Source organism: Aulonocara stuartgranti (genome assembly GCF_965226115.1).
Source record: "Aulonocara stuartgranti genome assembly, chromosome: 5".
Classification (NCBI taxonomy): Eukaryota; Metazoa; Chordata; class Actinopteri; order Cichliformes; family Cichlidae; genus Aulonocara; species Aulonocara stuartgranti.
This window is the reverse complement of record NC_138943.1, coordinates 31,687,602-31,704,970: the sequence shown is the minus strand read 5'-3', so window position 1 is coordinate 31,704,970 and position 17,369 is coordinate 31,687,602. Positions and strand designations below refer to the sequence as shown.

Below are 17,369 nucleotides of genomic sequence, written 5' to 3'. Positions count from 1 at the left end.
CACCATCAACATTGCGTGCAGCAGCAACCACAGCCTCCCAGACACTGTTCAGAGAGGTGTACTGTTTTCCCTCCTTGTAAATCTCACATTTGATGATGGACCACAGGTTCTCAATGGGGTTCAGATCAGGTGAACAAGGAGGCCATGTCATTAGTTTTTCTTCTTTTATACCCTTTCTTGGAGTACTTGGACGCGTGTGATGGAGCATTGTCCTGCATGAAAATCATGTTTTTCTTGAAGGATGCAGACTTCTTCCTGTATCACTGCTTGAAGAAGGTGTCTTCCAGAAACTGGCAGTAGGACTGGGAGTTGAGCTTGACTCCATCCTCAACCTGAAAAGGCCCCACAAGCTCATCTTTGATGGTACCAGCCCAAACCAGTACTCCACCTCCACCTTGCTCGCGTCTGACTCGGACTGGAGCTCTCTGCCCTTTACCAATCCAGCCATGGGCCCATCCATCTGGCCCATCAAGACTCACTCTCATTTCATCAGTCCATAAAACCTTATAAAAACCAGTCTTGAGATATTTCTTGGCCCAGTCTTGACGTTTCAGCTTGTGTGTCTTGTTCAGTGGTGGTCGTCTTTCAGCCTTTCTTACCTTGGCCATGTCTCTGAGTATTGCACACCTTGTGCTTTTGGGCACTCCAGTGATGTTGCAGCTCTGAAATATGGCCAAACTGGTGGCAAGTGGCATCTTGGCAGCTGCACACTTGACTTTTCTCAGTTCATGGGCAGTTATTTTGCGCCTTGGTTTTTCCACACGCTTCTTGTGACCCTGTTGACTATTTTGAATGAAACGCTTGATTGTTCGATGATCACGCTTCAGAAGCTTTGCAATTTTGAGACTGCTGCATCCCTCTGCAAGATATCTCACTATTTTTGACTTTTCTGGGCCTGTCAAGTCCTCCTTTTGACCCATTTTACCAAAGGAAAGGACGTTGCCTAATAATTATGCACACCTGATATAGGGTGTTGATGTCATTAGACCACACCCCTTTTCATTACAGAGATGCACATCACCTAATATGCTTAATTGGTAGTAGGCTTTCGAGCCTATACAGCTTGGAGTAAGACAACATGCATGAAGAGGATGATGTGGACAAAATACTCATTTGCCTAATAATTCTGCACTCCCTGTACGTTTTGAGCGCCTGTCATCTCCTCTTTCAGCCTGTTCTCACTCCCGAGGCATAACATCCTGATGATTTGTCCTAAGGAACGCGGAAGGTGACCTTCAGCGTTCTTATGGTACGCGCCGGGTTATGGGTGAAATACAGTAGAATGATGGTCTCGCGGTAAAACACGTTCCAGCCATGTATTCCAGCCCTAACCCTAACCTTATCCTTAACCAGCACTTCAATGATGTTAAATAGCATTTTCCAAAGTGATCTGAGGAAAATGAACGAACATGTGTGGATTGATTTCAAACGGTTCTCATGCTTCCTCATGTATCCGATCTCATCATTCAGGAACATTTTGGGTGCCCGGAAGCGTAACATGTTGACGATTTGTCACCTAGCATAAAACATTACGCCTCGGATGTGAGAATGGGTTGCCTCTCCATCTTGTCTTTCTGCCACTTTCCCCCACTGTTGACCTTGTCTCTGGCTATGTCTACACTAGCACGGATAAATTTTAAAACAGCGTATACGCCAGACCACGCTCTGCGTCAACACTATCGTTTTCAGAGTTGTTCATCCACATTGATACGGCCGAAAATGCTTGTGTTCCAGTACTGCACATGTGTGAAACTCGAGACAATTTGACCTGCGTCATTTCTGCCTGCCGATTATTTACTCTGAAACATCACGGCAGAATTTTGAGGAAAAGCACCAAGTTTTTTAAAAATGGACTAACAATGAGGTGGAGTTGTTGCTGCGAGTAACACAAAAGTACAAAGTTGCAGAAGCGAGTGAGAATTAAAGAATTTGAACAAAAGCTATCTGGAGTATGTACAGATAGTAATCTGTAATAGGGCTGTCAAAATTGAGAGCAAACAAAACAACTGCTGTATAATGCCCTTCACTATCTGCATCACATGACAAAATTGTGTCATTGTTTTCGAAAAGCCTCCGGGCTTGCTGTCCACACTGCAACACGAAAACAGCGTTTTCAAAATGCCGCGTTTTCCCTTGACCAAAAACACCATCTCAGTGTGGACGGAAGGCCAAAATAGAGAGAAAAAGATGCTAATACATTTTCAAACGAAAACGTATTAGTGTGGACATGGCCTCTGTCTTCATGTTTAGTTTCTGTTCACAGTGAACATTCATTTTGTTTTCCTGCAATGAGGTTGTAGTTAATGTTCTCACCTGATTACTGTAATTACTTACTTAATACGTCTTTAATATATCCTGCGGTTTTACCATTCTCTACTTAGCCCTAAATGCTATTATCTTCTTCTCAGTCCCCCCACAACACTCTGCATTGGGTTTTTGTCTCTCTGACCCTTGCATTTAAGCTTAACCTTGACTGGATTTCATCGGCATGTCTTGAGTTTGACACATGCTTTATATTGTCATTTTAAAGAAGCAAAAGGCAAATCTCAAAGTGTTAAGCGCTTGTACAGCACCAGATGCTTCTCCACTGCTCTCATCAGCATAGAAACCACACACATATAATGTAATTTCAAAAGTTCTATCCAGTAAATGAGTATAATGTTTTTTACTATGTGGCCCTTTTTCTAAAAGATTGCTCTTTCCTCATAATACAACAACCACATAGTGTAAAAATTACTTTAAATAATACACGGATTTCTAATACCAAAACCTTTCTTTCTAAATATTTATTATATGTAGTATTTCCAAATATTACAACATGTGCCAAGTTTTGGAATTTATCAGCAATACATTTTTACATATGCATACTTTTGTCTTTTGGCATTGCCACCAGGTTCACTGTGTATTTAGAAAAGATATGAAAAGTTTGAAATATGACAAAAATAAACAGATTTGCAAGTCCAAAATAAGACTGCAGTCATGTTTCACAGACACTGTATATTACATGTCAAGTAATTTTGAGCTGTCTGACCATGTAACACTTAAAACTTCTACACCAGTGTGGACAAAAATAAGAAAAGATTTAAACATACCACGAGTTCTTTAATCCATTCACATTGATATCTTTAATGTAGGCGCCACACTGGTGAGTTGCTACAAATGTAAATGTCAGTGCAGCTCATGCTGTTGGGCTAACATCCATGCTCTTTCTCCTCCAAACTTGAGCTGGAAGTGTGGTGGCTGTCGATGTTGCTGGAAATATCTGGGGACATCGAGGACAGCAGGGGATCACTGGGGGAAATTGGCCCTAGGGTGTTGTCCCTTACCAGCTCCTTCATTTTACACGCACTAGAGCTGCCGTAAGGGCCAGGTTCCCCCGCATCTGCTGGTATATGGTCAAAGGTGATGGTGCCGTTGTTGAGGTCTAATGTGGTTGGAGGGGACATGTCAGGGGCAGAACTATGCTGGTAGAGCTCTGATGGGCAGTCACCAAGGACGGGCTCCTGCTTAATGGCACGAGCCATTAGCTCTGACGTACAGACAGTTGGGGATGACACCACTGTAAGACCATGAGCACGGGCTTGGATTTCCAACTCCTAGATAGAGATAGAAACGGTGGAAATGTTGCAATGTTTTAACACTGGAACAAAAAGTACATCTACGCTAATCAACTTCAAAATCATGTTTTGTGCAAATTTGCTAAGCCAGCATAAGACCTGGAACATAGAGCAAAGAAGAAAATCCAACTAAAGGCATCTTTTGAAACTCACTAATGGTTGTGCTGCATCTTGTTTGTAAAGTGCAAAACAATTGGTGAAAAGTGGGAGGATGCAAATACACTGCCTGGCCAAAAAGTCGCCACCTGGACTTAACTAAGCAAATAGGTATGAGCCTCCTATTGGACAATTACTGCATGGGCGATTATCGTTCAGCTGGCAACAAGTTATTTAACCCCAACTGGGCTCAGTGCTCAGGGTAAGAAGAGAGGCAGATGAAGTGATGGAGAGACAGTAACTGCCTGTGTATATGTACGTGTGTAAAAACTTCAAGTAGTCAGATTAACAGCAACAGTATTTTGTCTATATCCGCCATTGTAGAAATAATCACATATAAACAATAACGTGGCGCACAGCATCACGTCAAAAAAGGGGCACACCTTTGACATTGCATCTCCGTTTTCCTCGTCCACACGTAAATGCAAAAACTGAGTTTTCAAAAGTCTCCACCCTGGCAGGAATTTTAAAAAAATCTCAGTTTTCAGTGATCGAAAACACCGTTTACGTGTGGATGAAAGGTGCAAATGCATAGAAAAATCTGCGTTTTCAAAAATACCCATGTACATGTGGACGTCGCCATAGACTGGCCACCACAGAGTCCAGACCCCATTGAGAATCTGGATGGAAATAAATCTTGTGACATTGCAGAAACACCCCCGTTCTCTGCTGCCTGTTGGAGCAGGGGGGCTAGGAGGAGGAGTTGGCCGTCCGATTAGGGTCTGGAATGTGGGGCCTGCTGCTGCCGAGTCGGGGCAGTCTGCTTCTCTCCACCCCAGGGAAGAGGGTAACACTACCTGGGTCTGGGTACCTAGACCTGGGGCTTAGAGTACACTTGGGGAGTGTGATTGTGTGTACAGCGTCTCTTTATGTCTGTCTCCACGTTGGGTGAGTGTTGAGTAATTGCATATGAGAGCATGAGGGTGGGAATGGATGTTTGTATCTGTGTGTGCCTGTATGTCTGTGTCTATATGTCAGGTTGGGTATCAGACGCCACCCCTCTAGGGACATCTCAGGCCCTCCAAGGTATGGAGGCCTATCTCCTCCGTGCTGCACAATGATGTTTAATATTTAGTATTTTCTGTTACATTCCCATAGATCATCGTGATGTTGTTTATTATATTGCGCTTTTTTTCCTTCTGATTGTTCTCTCTTTTTTCTTTCTCAACAGGTGATCCAGGTGATTGATACATGTATTTTTTGTCTGCTTATTTTGTTGGTTTTTGTTGTTTGCCCTTTATTACCTTTCCTCTTCTCTGCTGTTTTTCTTTCCCTCTTTCTTTCTCCGCTTTCTTTTCCCCAGTTAAGTCTGTCCCGTATTTAGCAAAGTGAAAATAAAATAAAATAAACAATAAAAGGTGAACCAAATAGACCAATACGGCAAGGCTGGGATGGTCCATTTGGTAAAGTAAATCCGTTGGGCATCTTTCTTCGCCTTTAGACACTAATTCTGATGGCAAAAGAGGCAAGAGGAAAAAAAAAGACATTGCAGAAACTTATCGAAACAATGCCAGAGCGAATGCATGCCGTAAAGGCAGTCCAACAAAATATTAGAGTGTGTGACCCTTTTATTTTGGTGGCAACTTTTTTTTTTGGTCAGGCAGTGTATGACCCAAATTACTCAAAATTGGCTGAAACATCTGTTGAATAGAACAATTTTTTTCCAGATAAAACATTCTCTGGTTTTGCACACAGGTTCTTTTGCCACCCTTCATGCTATAGCTGCCAAGCTATACTGGCTGCTGGCTGGACAGGATAATTCCCTTATATATTAGAATGTCAAACACAAGTAGCTTTCTACATATTACCTGTAATTGATGCATTAAAAGAACAAGCATTTGTTAATTTTGTGTTAAATACTGTACATCTGGGATCAAGTAGATTTTTGCTGTACTAATTTTGTGGTTTTACGTAAAAAAAAAACAAAACATGACCATAATAATTTAAAAAAACCTACATAACGTCTGCAAAGCCTTAGAGTGACCCACCTGTATACGCAACATGAGATGCCGATTTGCGTGCTCCAGCTTCCTCTGTCTGCACTCAAGCTCCTTGGCTCTCTGCTGCTCGCGCTGTAATTTCCGAATATAGTCCACCGAGGCTTTCAGAATAGTGCCCTTATTCCAGCGCATGTCTCTGGGGTATACATGAGACAAATATCTACAGTCAGACTCAGCTGACCAGAACACCTCAGGGTTCTTTACATCCTGCTGAGCAAAACGGCAATTGCATTTTAAAGAGACTTTGACACATTAGGATGTTGAAACACGGTTAATGCATGAATCACTACAGTAGGCAGACAAGTACATGGCTGGGCACATGCATCCATTAGCTTAAATACATGCAAAAACACTTACGGATCATTTGACTTGGGTATTAAGGTTCCCAGCTCTTTAATGCGATCATTGATGTTGAATCTCCGTCTTCGTTCAACTAGAATGCAAAGTAAGGACATGAACTGTGAACACGGATTATATATTATAGATTATATATATATATTATAGATTTACGAAAAAACTAGCAGTAGAAAATTAAGTATAAAAATAAAAAAACTATTTGCTTTTTAGGATATTTAGGCGATTGTGTAAACCACTACACAATGAAGCTACTAAAATTAAACATAAAAAAATTGAAATTCAGTAATATTTTGATTGCCTTACTTAAGTTGTGGTTGTCCTTCTTCTGTCTCTCTTTTGCCAGAGCACGAACTTCAGCCTCTGTGAAGCAAAAGAAGGCTGAATAGCAATACTTTAGACAAAAGCATTTGATTACAATGTGATTTAATCCAGAGTAAATGATTTCATTTTATAGGTTTGTATTTCACATGCTTTGAGGTTTGTTTAGCATATTTGAAACCTGTTAATCACAAACAATACAAAAAATAACAATCTGAAGGCTAGAACTGGAAAAAAGCTTAAAGTTTGCATCTCAGATTTTGCAATATACAGTAGTATAATGTGTGCAATTTAAAAATACACAAAACACTCAACATACAGTTTCTGAAAGTGAAGTTTTACAGTTTACAAAACATTATGTCTTTTTTTTCTCTTCATTTTGCTTTGCTTACCTACTGGAAAGCTCTCTGGCCTTTGATAGCTTTCATATTGGCCACAGGATCCAGGCTTGTCCAGTACTTGCTTCATGCCAGGAGCTGGAGTAATTATTTGGCACATGATTGACTTAACAGTATTTTGTGCACTTCTAAATTGCACACAATATTGACATCAGCCTAAAGTAACCTATGTATTTAGATGTAAAAATGTCTGAGTGGACTGGGATTACATCATACAAAACAAGGTTATGCATGTATTTTATCAGCAGTAAATTTTTAGACACAGAAAGGTCACAGAAAAGTGTACTAAACTGAGTGTCCACAAATATACCAGTAGTAAACAACATGTAGTAAAGCCTTATACTTTTTCTAATCCAAACGCTCATAAATTGAGTGTTAGTTTACCAGTGAATTCCCTTTTAATGTTGGGTGGACAACTGTTGATGGCGAGGCCTGGTAGTTGGAGACTTTGGTTGGTGTATACATCCAATAAATTTCCTGACACAGGTAGCTGTTGGTGTTAAAAACCTGTCATTATAGTGTCCTCTTGAAAAGAGCAACTGTCATATATTTTATTTAAACTCAAAGAAGGTGTCAACATTACACACTTTGGTATTTATTGTAGTATTTATTTTATCTTAAAATAAATTACCTGGTTGTTCATTTGGAGTCCCGGATCCATCAATCCAAGAACATCGTCGTTGTAGCTTGACTCCAAGCTAATAATATCATCAATGACATCATCCATCTGTATAACACAAAGGCACAATTCATGAACTCCTCACTCTCTGTCGAGACATCTGCATGTAAGGATACTGAATGTCCTCGAAGTGAGCAGGTGTACCTCTTTCTCACAGTTGGTGCTGAGGGTGAGCAAAGCCATGGGACTATTGGGTGCACTGCTGCCAGGACCGGGTGGCATACTGTGTTCGGGGGGCTGGCTGCCAGCTTTACCACCCAGGGTGGTTGACAGATACTGCCTCACCTGCTGCCGCTGAGCCTGCTGGATGTGGTATTTGGTGGGACTTTCCAGGTGGGTCTGGACCTAAGTGGCAAAGTCGTAAACATTACACCACATTAGTTTTGGATTTATTTTTTGACTAAGCTCGTGTGATACAGTTAAGGGTAAGGAGAAAAATACACTGGCACGTAGAGAAAAAAATAGATTTAAAAATGAATGTTTTCATTATAATAATTCATCTGTCCCGGTGTGGTAAAAGCACAAATTAAAAATGCAAGAACTTAAATGTTCAAATGTTTCCAGCTTCAAAGTGCAACTTACAAATCCAAATTAATCACACTATACTACTCTGTTACATTAAAAGTTCCCCTGAAAACAGCCTTTTAAAAACCAAATAATCTAACGTGCTTGCTTTGCAACATTACGGTGATAAGATGTTGAAATGTCCAAACAACATTTCTTTTACATTTTTTTTCATCAAGCTCTTTTTTTCTAAAAGAGCACTATATAACATTTCAGCACCTGTCCAACTCGTGCAGCAATTTAAATACGACTGTGTGTAAAACAGCTTCCCTGTCTTCATTTAACCAAAGACTTGTGAACTGGGTACACATAATGAAGTATTTAGAACTCAACCCTAATCCTCAACCTTAAGTCCTGTTTTCAAGCGCAGCAAAGATATTTTGACTCTTTTAGTGTAAAAATTGCATCTACTCTTTTTTTTTTTTCAAAAATTTTAAAATATGTCAGTCCATCTCACCTGATAGTGGCTGTATTCAAGCATCTCCAGCATGGTTTTTAGGTATTTCAGAAGTTGAAAATAATGCACATACAGTACAATCCCTTTGTCTTGTTAGCTTACACTGTGGTCCACAGATAGCTTGTGCAAATCTGACAGCAGTCACTGGTCCTGCTTAATTTATCTGATATTTAAGGCTCATTAGTTATGCAAGTTAAGAAATGGAGGAGGACACCAAGACTCATCCTCCCACTCCTGTGTTGTTCCAGATTAGCTATGAATTTATGTCTTTATACAGCCCATTTGACGTCACAACCTGCAGCTCACAAAGGAGTCTTTCTACTGGTTGGCCAGTAGTCTGCAAACCGAAGCTTGCTTAAGGCCAACTAACATTTAATCTTTAGTTCTGCTCATCCAGTATAAAACATTATTTGTTCTGAACACCCAAAACACAATTGACACCATTGTTTCACTACGATCTAGCCATACGAAAACTCAAACGTATGCTGTTTTCCCTAGCCCCATCCATTTAAAACATTTTTTAGAGGTTAATTACATTTGATCATCAGCAGGTAAAAGTTAAAGTCACATTGATATCATGTATATATCTAAGGTGAATGTCTTGGTTTAGCAGCAAAATATTTTTTCATTCCTGTTTTTCCTATCTGGCTACAGTTTTGTGCTGCCTAGGTCAATTATCTTTGTATTTAGGAGAATTAACTTGGAACTGAGCAAAAGTGAACAGGGATTTGTTGCTTTTCAAATCTTTTATTGAACACGCTTCATTTTTGTGAATTGGTTGTCACCAAGTTCAGTCAATGTCGCACTGCATTGAGCCCAGAGGGTGTGCTGAATGACTTGGAAAAAATGTTTTGGCCAGATATGCATGAAGCGTAACGCTGGTGGAAGTCGCGTTGTTTTCTTTCAACTGAAAAATTTACACAGATGGTCCTGATATGAATAAATCTTTTGAACAAAAAAACAACAAGTTGGCTTGTCTTATATAAAGAACCGAGAAGTAGTGACCCCTTATTGGCCCTTAACAAGCATAAAAGATGGAACATGGAGATAATAATACTGAAAGCTGGGAACCAGTGCTATTTTACCCAGCCTTACCAGAAATGGAACTATCAGGAACCATAGATAAGAAACAAAGATGGGGAAACAGCAGAAAGGCATTACCCAGGGTCGAGAATAGTTGCAATGCTTGTCCAACAGGTGGTATAGAGCCACATGTTACACACATATATCAATATTTATTATATGAGTATATTAGGTAAACCGTAGGTGCTGTGTTTATCCAAAAGATTGATGATTAACTTGTGTTACATGTAAAATAATATCTGGAAGCAACAAGGGAACAATGGTGTAAAAAAATAAAACATTGCATTTTTATGCTGGCTGTGCTTTTGTCCTTTAAGCATGAAATACATAAACTGGATGCTTCAAATAAATATGTCTTGCGGCCAAGCTGCAACCCCTGGAACTGGAAAATGAATTCAATGTGGAAGTGACACAAACTGCAGCTCCTCTAGTGGCCTGTGTGGCTGACTTCAAAAGCGAGTCAGCGCGCACAAACGTACATGTTAATTGGCTTTTTAATGCCAGGAACAAAAACAAAATTGCTCTTTATGACTATTTTCCTTTCACCTTAATAACGGGCACCATTTGACCTTCAATTTGACCTTCTTCTGTCAAGAGCGTCCCACAGCGCTACAATAATGTCGAAGTCCAGGGATCAAATCACCTTGTTGGTGCAAACGTATTATTTTAGTTATGTAAAACTGTGTTGTTGTTGGCATTTTTCACAGATTCAACTGGAAAAAATGGGAACAAATTATGTTTGCAGTTTTTTCTTGTGATACAATATTTGAAATTTTAAAACTGTCACGGCTAACAGAGTGAGCCGTGTGGAGAAATAAATGAGGACCCAAGAGCAGGCACTCGCTGAGATGCGAAGGAGGTTTATTGTAGAATAAAACACAAGGAGAGGATGGCAAAACGGAACTAAAGATAATCTATACTGGGTTAAACTAAACGGAAAACCTGAACACAAAGGAAGGTGGGCGAAGGCACATGAAGGTAGACAGCAGGGAGAACACGCACAGGTGGGGAACACAGCTGGAAGTAATTGACAAGACGAGATAGGGCAAGAAAAACTGAATATACTCACATGAGACAAGGACCTTCACAATAAAACAGGAAACAAGAAACAAGGACGCAGACTTAACCCTGAACTAAACCTACACTAAACACGAGGGCACAAGACACAAAACCTGAGAACAAAACTCTAACTAGAATAAACTGAAACAAAGGATTATAATATTCAAAATGAGATAACTAAAGAATCAGAACATAAACCATAATTCAGATAAATACCAAAATACAAGAAACTGAAAATGCTGGAAAAATGACCCAAAACCGTGACAAAAAAACACCCAAACAAACAAAACACTACATTTTCGGAAATATTTGTGGGTGCTTTCTTTTTTGTTTGGTTGTTGTTTTGTACTACTTGAACGCTAAAGTGGCCGTCACATGAGATGACCGTGCCAGCAGTGGCCCATGGGTCATTTAAGTTATAGATGCTTCCACTAGGCAGTATCATTCGAAGGCAAAGCATAGATTTTCATTGCTATGCAGATGATACCTAGCTTTCATATCTATGAAGCCAGGTGACACACGCCCATTAGGAATGTCTTAAAGAAATAAAGATCTTGATGGTCTCCTATTTCCTGCTTCTAAATTCAGATAAAACTGAGGTTATTGTACTACTAGCCTGATACAATATATTATTAACTCTCCTAAAACCTCCCTGAAAATCATTCAGGGTCGATTCAAAATGCTGACAGGAAATAGAATGAGAGAACACAATTTCTCCCATATAGGTTTCTTTACATCAGCTCCTTAAACCAAGATTTGGAAATCTCAGCCCAAGGTCTCAAGCCGCATTTTATCGTAAAGACCCCATAGTAGCATATCACACCAACAGAGCACTTTGCTTTCAGACTGCTTGTTTACTTTTGGTTCCTAGAATGAATCTGCTTTTAAGATCAGGCTTAAAACATTCCTTTTTGATAAATCAAATGACCCTGAAACCTCCCTTAGTTACGCTGCAATAGGTCTAGGCTGCAATAGGTCTAGGCTGCTTCCCATGATGCAACATGTATACACCATCTGCATTTAATCATTAGTTATTATTATTAATCTCTGGCTCGTATTCACAGTGTGGCGTTTGTTCTTTTTCCTTATCCTCAACCCAAATTATTATTGAACATTTTTAATGTCAATGTTGCCAATGTTCACGAAAACAGACTAACCATTTTCACTGTACTGCTACTATTTACAGTTTTTGCAGTTTTATTGAGAAACTTCATCACCACATTTATTACGTTACATTTTATTTAAGAAGGGCAAATAAAGCCCACGTTCACAGACACCTGTCTTTTCTGTTTGTAATAGTTAGGGTTGAGGACATTTCACTCATGATGACAAGCAACATTAGACTAGCTGTGCATGTTCTTGTACCACCGACATGGTGTCAAATTTTCAGGCCATACTTCACAGAGGGGTAACATTGATGTCACGCCAAATTATTTTCCATTTTGGGCTCTGCAGATTAACCATTAAATAAAGTTCCACAGTGCTACCAGTAATTAAATTACTCATTTGAGCAGATTGAGCAGATTCAATGTTTTTGCTAAAAGAAAAACTGCAGCATCAATTATTTACACTATTTCACATTGCATTTTGTGATTGTCAATAATATTTTATGTCTGCTTTTACAAGCAGAAAACAACTGCAAAGCGAGAGGTACTCTGCACTGAAAGCTCTTTGTGTGCTTCTTTTTTCATGATGAAAAATAGTACACTATCTCTATAATCTCACATTTATTCAGAGATCCTCTCGATGACGCTTTTTTGACGAGGGAGCTCTTTAATGCCTATATGAGCTACTGCATCTCGTGTACCGCTGATAGAACACGGAGCGTCACGCCTTTGCCTGAATTAGTGGAAACTCAGTAAAAGCTTGAGAGGTGAGCACAAACAGAGGAGGAGCCCCCTGGCTCGACAGAGGTTTATACAATGAAACAGAGAAAGCATTCTTTGCAAACTCATAGTAGAACGTTTCTTTGTCTCTTCTTCACAGCTTGGCCTTTTCCTTCAGCAAAACCTTTGGGTCCAGAGGGAACTATTAACAAGGGATGTATTTCATCTATCCCTACAGCAAGACGAGTTCTCACTTTATTCACAGACTCTTTGTGAGACAGAGGTTTATTACCTTCTCAAGGAAAGCACATGGGTTCGTGCTTTAAACTAATGCCTTTAGGACCAATAACATTTCGAGATAGTCGTCACTCTTTGACCCCTGAAAAGAAATACATCCATTCATATCACTCCACCAGCCCCACTCCACTGTTTCCAACTTCCTTGGCAACCAGCCACACTCAAAGCATTCAGTCAAAAGGAAGATGCTAATTGTGTGAGCTAACATTTAAGAATATGGCTACAGTAGCGGTCCTGACTACTTAAGATCTTTCCTATCTTAGGCAATGCGAGTCAGTAGCAGAAGTACAGTAGACAGATTGAAAAGTCAAGCATTAAATAAATTATTTTAGAGTTCATATCTTGAGTTTGAGAGAACAATATTAGTGCAGTAAAATTTTCTCTGATTCAGCCATGTGCACACTGAATTTGATCATGGTAGCAGCAAATCGTTTTGTGATATCAGCTCTCAGTGATATTATTGCAAAGTGGCAGCATTTAGGAACTACAACAAGTCAGTGACAAAGTGGCAGACCACGTAAAGGCACCAAAGCTCTGTAGACTCAGTAACTGCAGAGTCCAGCCTTTCACGGATTTATATGTAAAACTACAGAGCCCCATAGTTTACAATAAACACACGCACACGAAAAGATTTGATTTCTCTGGTCCCTAGTCAAGCTAAGCCTGACTGAAAGTAGTATTAGACATATCCAGGACATACACATTTCAGTCCTATCAAAGCACTACACGACTAGTAATAGGGGTCAACAAAACTATATAAAACATATAAACAAAAACGGAGGACCACAAAAGTTAAAATGAGGTCCATAAACAACAAAAAGTCATCTGTAAATTCTTTTTTTCTTTTCCAAGTAAACCCACAAAAACAGCACTAGTCATGCTTATATTTTGGATCATTTTGACAATTTTTTTTTTATTGTGTTAATTTAAAAGACAAAAATTAATAACGCCTTATAATGAATTTAAAAATACTATACTAGCAAAAAATACTAACATTTTCTTCTGTGTAATTTTCAGTAGTAGAATAATCGATCTCCAACATAATATCATTTTTGTAAATATAAAGTTTTTGTATTTATGGAAGGAATTCACATAAATACAAACACAAATATGAAAGTTTGTGTTTAAGGTGACAAATTTCCCAAAACATATTTTCCTGACAAATGTAAGACATAAGCTGTGAATATCTTTAGTACAGGTATTAGTACCTTGACTTTTTCTGATAATTCAGTAGAGAAAATGTCAGTGCCCATAAATGATGCACTGCAGGATTTTAGCGTGTTCAGTTAACAAACAATTAAATCTGATATATTAATGCATGGTACCGTCAAATTTGTTATTATTTTTTTTCATGTCCTCTAGCCTGATATTTACACCATGTTCCCTTTTCCTCCGTTTCCCTTTTCCTTCTCTCACAGTGCAGAATTAAATCAAGTTGTGGCCACAGTACTTCAGAGTGTAATTACTGCTCCACAAGGGGAGAACTACAAGCGCAAGGAACATCAGACTACCAGCACAGATCATCTAATCTCTGGACGTTCACAAAGAAAAATCTATTGTGACATACAGAACACATGATGTGACTTGTTTGTAGTTGATTCTTCACTTCACTCTGCAGTGCTGGACTCAATCTTAGGGTTCCTCCACCTGCCAAAACCTATTTGAACTACTCATAACACCGTGAGACATAAAGAAGCAGACAGAACATATCGGTTAAAAAGGTAACTTTCACCTCAACTTACATTTCCCATTTTTTGTTGGTGAATAACTGTTCTTAGCTTAAATTTCAAAGTTACCAAAATGACATGCTGCTAAGCAAAACAATGCTTATTTTGATTTAAATGTCAATGTGGCCATTCATATCAATGAAGAATATCTAAAAATGACATTTTTATTAGTCATAAAATAACTTTTACAACATCTGAACAGACCCTAGTAGAATTATTAAGATGGATTTTTCACATTTCTGCAGTGCATAGTATTGTGTGTATTAAATAACTTTTCTAATAATAATAATTTCGCTTATTATTATTAGATAATAAGCAGAATTATAAGTCACTGAGTGGGCATCAATTCTTATCTGAGAGAGACCGAGACAGACCGAGTCTGTGGCATCCTTGTCAAATGAAGCTGAACTCCCCACTCTATCTCTGAGGGAGAGGCCATTCGGACAAAGCTCATTTTCGCCGCTTGAATCTGCGTTCTCGTACTTTCAGGCACTACCCAAAGCTTGTGATCAGAGGCTCCAGTGCGAGCTGGACGCCACCACTCGATGAAGCCAACAGAACCATATAATCAGCGAAAAGCAGAGATGAAATTCTGAGACCGCCCAAGGTGAAGCCTTCCACCACTTGGTTACGCCTAGAAATTCTGTCCAAAGAATTATGAACAGACTCGGTGACAAAGGGGCAGCCATGGCAGACTCCAACTCCCACTGAGAACAAGTCCAACTTATTGCCGGCTATGCAGATCCACCTCTTGCAACGGTTGTATAAGGATCGAATCGCTTGTAGCAACAGGCCAGACAAATACGTGACCCGGGACATTCATTGCCACAGAGGACAAAATTGGGTTTCTTTCAGTGCTTTTTAATATCAATAAGGACCAAAATCTGTAAGAAACTTCTTGAATAGAGGCTTTATTACATTCCTCACTTGCCATAGTTCACTCATGTTGACATGATTTATGATACCGGGACACCAAAATACCAACATATTTGGCAACATAAGTAGATCACAAGAATATGACAGAATACACTTTCCTGGAAAATGGGAAGTGCTTTTCCACTTTGCTTTAGCTGTTTATTCATTTGCACTGTGAAGACATTGAGGATTCCAATGAAAGCTTCATTCCTCCACATATTTATGTGTTTAATTTCTCATAAGACAGCAAGCTTCCATCTGACAATGAGCCATCTCATTCAATTGTCCTGTTACTTTTACTATGTATGATGGTAATAAATGAACATTTAATGTAATGTGTTGGGTCTGTCTAGCACAGGATAAATGAACATTTAATGTAATGCTTTTGTTAAACCCCTTGAATTAACGCTGACAATCAGCCCTTTAATCAGATTTTACCCTGGGTTAAATTCAAATGGTGCTTTAATCAGGAGAAATCAAGGAAAAACAAAACTATTAAAAAACACTGTATTTGTCTTTGAAGTTCACACAAAGATATAGCATTTAACAAGACAAAGCAGTCACATATTTTTACACAACCGTGACCACTGTTATTCCAGAAAACCCCGAACACAGAACACAATCTGCTTTCTACTGAAGAAATGGCCCCCATTAAAACTTTTAATGTTTTAGTATAGGTCGCTGATGTAGATACAGTTATGAATTCCTTTGCGTACATTGCAACAGAATACATAATAAACATAATAAATAAAATGTTACTGCGAAGCCTCTTTTTGAGAAAATTGTTTCTTTTTCAAGAAGGCAGCAAAAACTCTCATATCCAAAGTGGTCGTAAGAAGGATTTTGAGTTGAACAACCACACTATGTTGTTTTGACATGGCCTGAAGGAGTCAGTTTGCTCTCTTGCCCAATGCCCTCACTAGCACTTCTCTTTAGCAAAGGCAGCTACAGCAGAGACAGGCCAATTCATTAGGAGGAGCAGCTTGGGACAAAGACGTGTTCTTTTTTCTTTCCCTAAGGCTAACGGGTAACATTAGAAAGAATGTAACATCCTCTTCCAAGAATGAGACACGCAGTCCAGTCAGTGTGGGATTAGAAACATGCACTTGCTTAAGTTACAAACAGTGCTTAATTTAGCAGCTACATAAACACGCTGTCTGGCTGTCATGTCTGATGTGGGAGCTTTGCACTAGACTAAGCTTTGAGTTTTAAAATTGAAATTTTAACCAAGCAGCGTACATTTCCATCTTGCCATAATGAGAAGGGTCACGCACTTACTCAGTGCCAGCATTTACAGATGAAATGCAGTATTAAAAATATACAAATGCTATATTTTGGGTTTGAAAATTCTTGTCATGGATTTTGAGACTTGTTGAGACATGTCCTACTCTTGGTAAACGTTATCTCGAAGGATCGAAATTGAGAACAGAGCTTTAGGTATACTCTGAAAAATGTAACAAACAAAAGACTCTCTCTTAGGTCGTTTACAGCTCAGTCTGAGCCAAACCCAAAAATCAAATAGTACAAAGATCTCGCATTATTCAGCTTATGTGCCTGAAGTTTGAGGAAAAGGTCAGTGTAAACCACAAAGGGCTGCACGCGGACTTGAATCTGATGTTTTTTTTTATTTAGGGCTACGCAGTGCCATCAAATGACTTTGGAAAATCTTTGATGGCACTGTTGAATAAATTCAATTTTTATGCATGAAGATTTATGAATTTTTAAATTAGTTTACATGTTATTTTAAAAATCTAATATAAAACAGATCATATAAAATAATCTTTTGCAAATAAAATCATACTACCAGTAAACATCCTACTAGAAATAAGAATAATGAAAACATAAATACAAGCTCAGAGTTTAGCACTGAACATTATATTATATAAGCAAAAAAGGTAATAACTGCCACAGGAAAA

At 38.9% G+C, this 17,369-nt stretch overlaps 1 protein-coding gene across 5 annotated transcripts in view; it reads right to left on the bottom strand.

The window, feature by feature from the left end:
- Positions 1-2,930: 2,930 nt before the first annotated feature.
- Positions 2,931-17,369, bottom strand: part of mitfa (melanocyte inducing transcription factor a) — a 35,075-nt gene continuing 20,636 nt past the window's right edge. For 3 of the 5 annotated variants that reach the window (XM_082532106.1, XM_082532109.1, XM_082532107.1), the window contains 8 exons: positions 7,670-7,870; positions 7,478-7,573; positions 7,231-7,336; positions 6,841-6,924; positions 6,434-6,490; positions 6,131-6,206; positions 5,762-5,909; positions 2,931-3,596 (listed from right to left, as the gene is read on the bottom strand). In XM_082532106.1, the coding sequence (XP_082388232.1) occupies positions 3,192-3,596; positions 5,762-5,909; positions 6,131-6,206; positions 6,434-6,490; positions 6,841-6,924; positions 7,231-7,336; positions 7,478-7,573; positions 7,670-7,870 (1,173 nt within the window). In that variant the 3' untranslated portion in view covers positions 2,931-3,191. Of the gene's footprint in view, positions 3,597-5,761; positions 5,910-6,130; positions 6,207-6,433; positions 6,491-6,840; positions 6,925-7,230; positions 7,337-7,477; positions 7,574-7,669; positions 7,871-8,546; positions 8,753-17,369 lie in introns of those variants that run through there. The other 2 variants (XM_082532110.1, XM_082532108.1) reach the window with 2 other exon arrangements.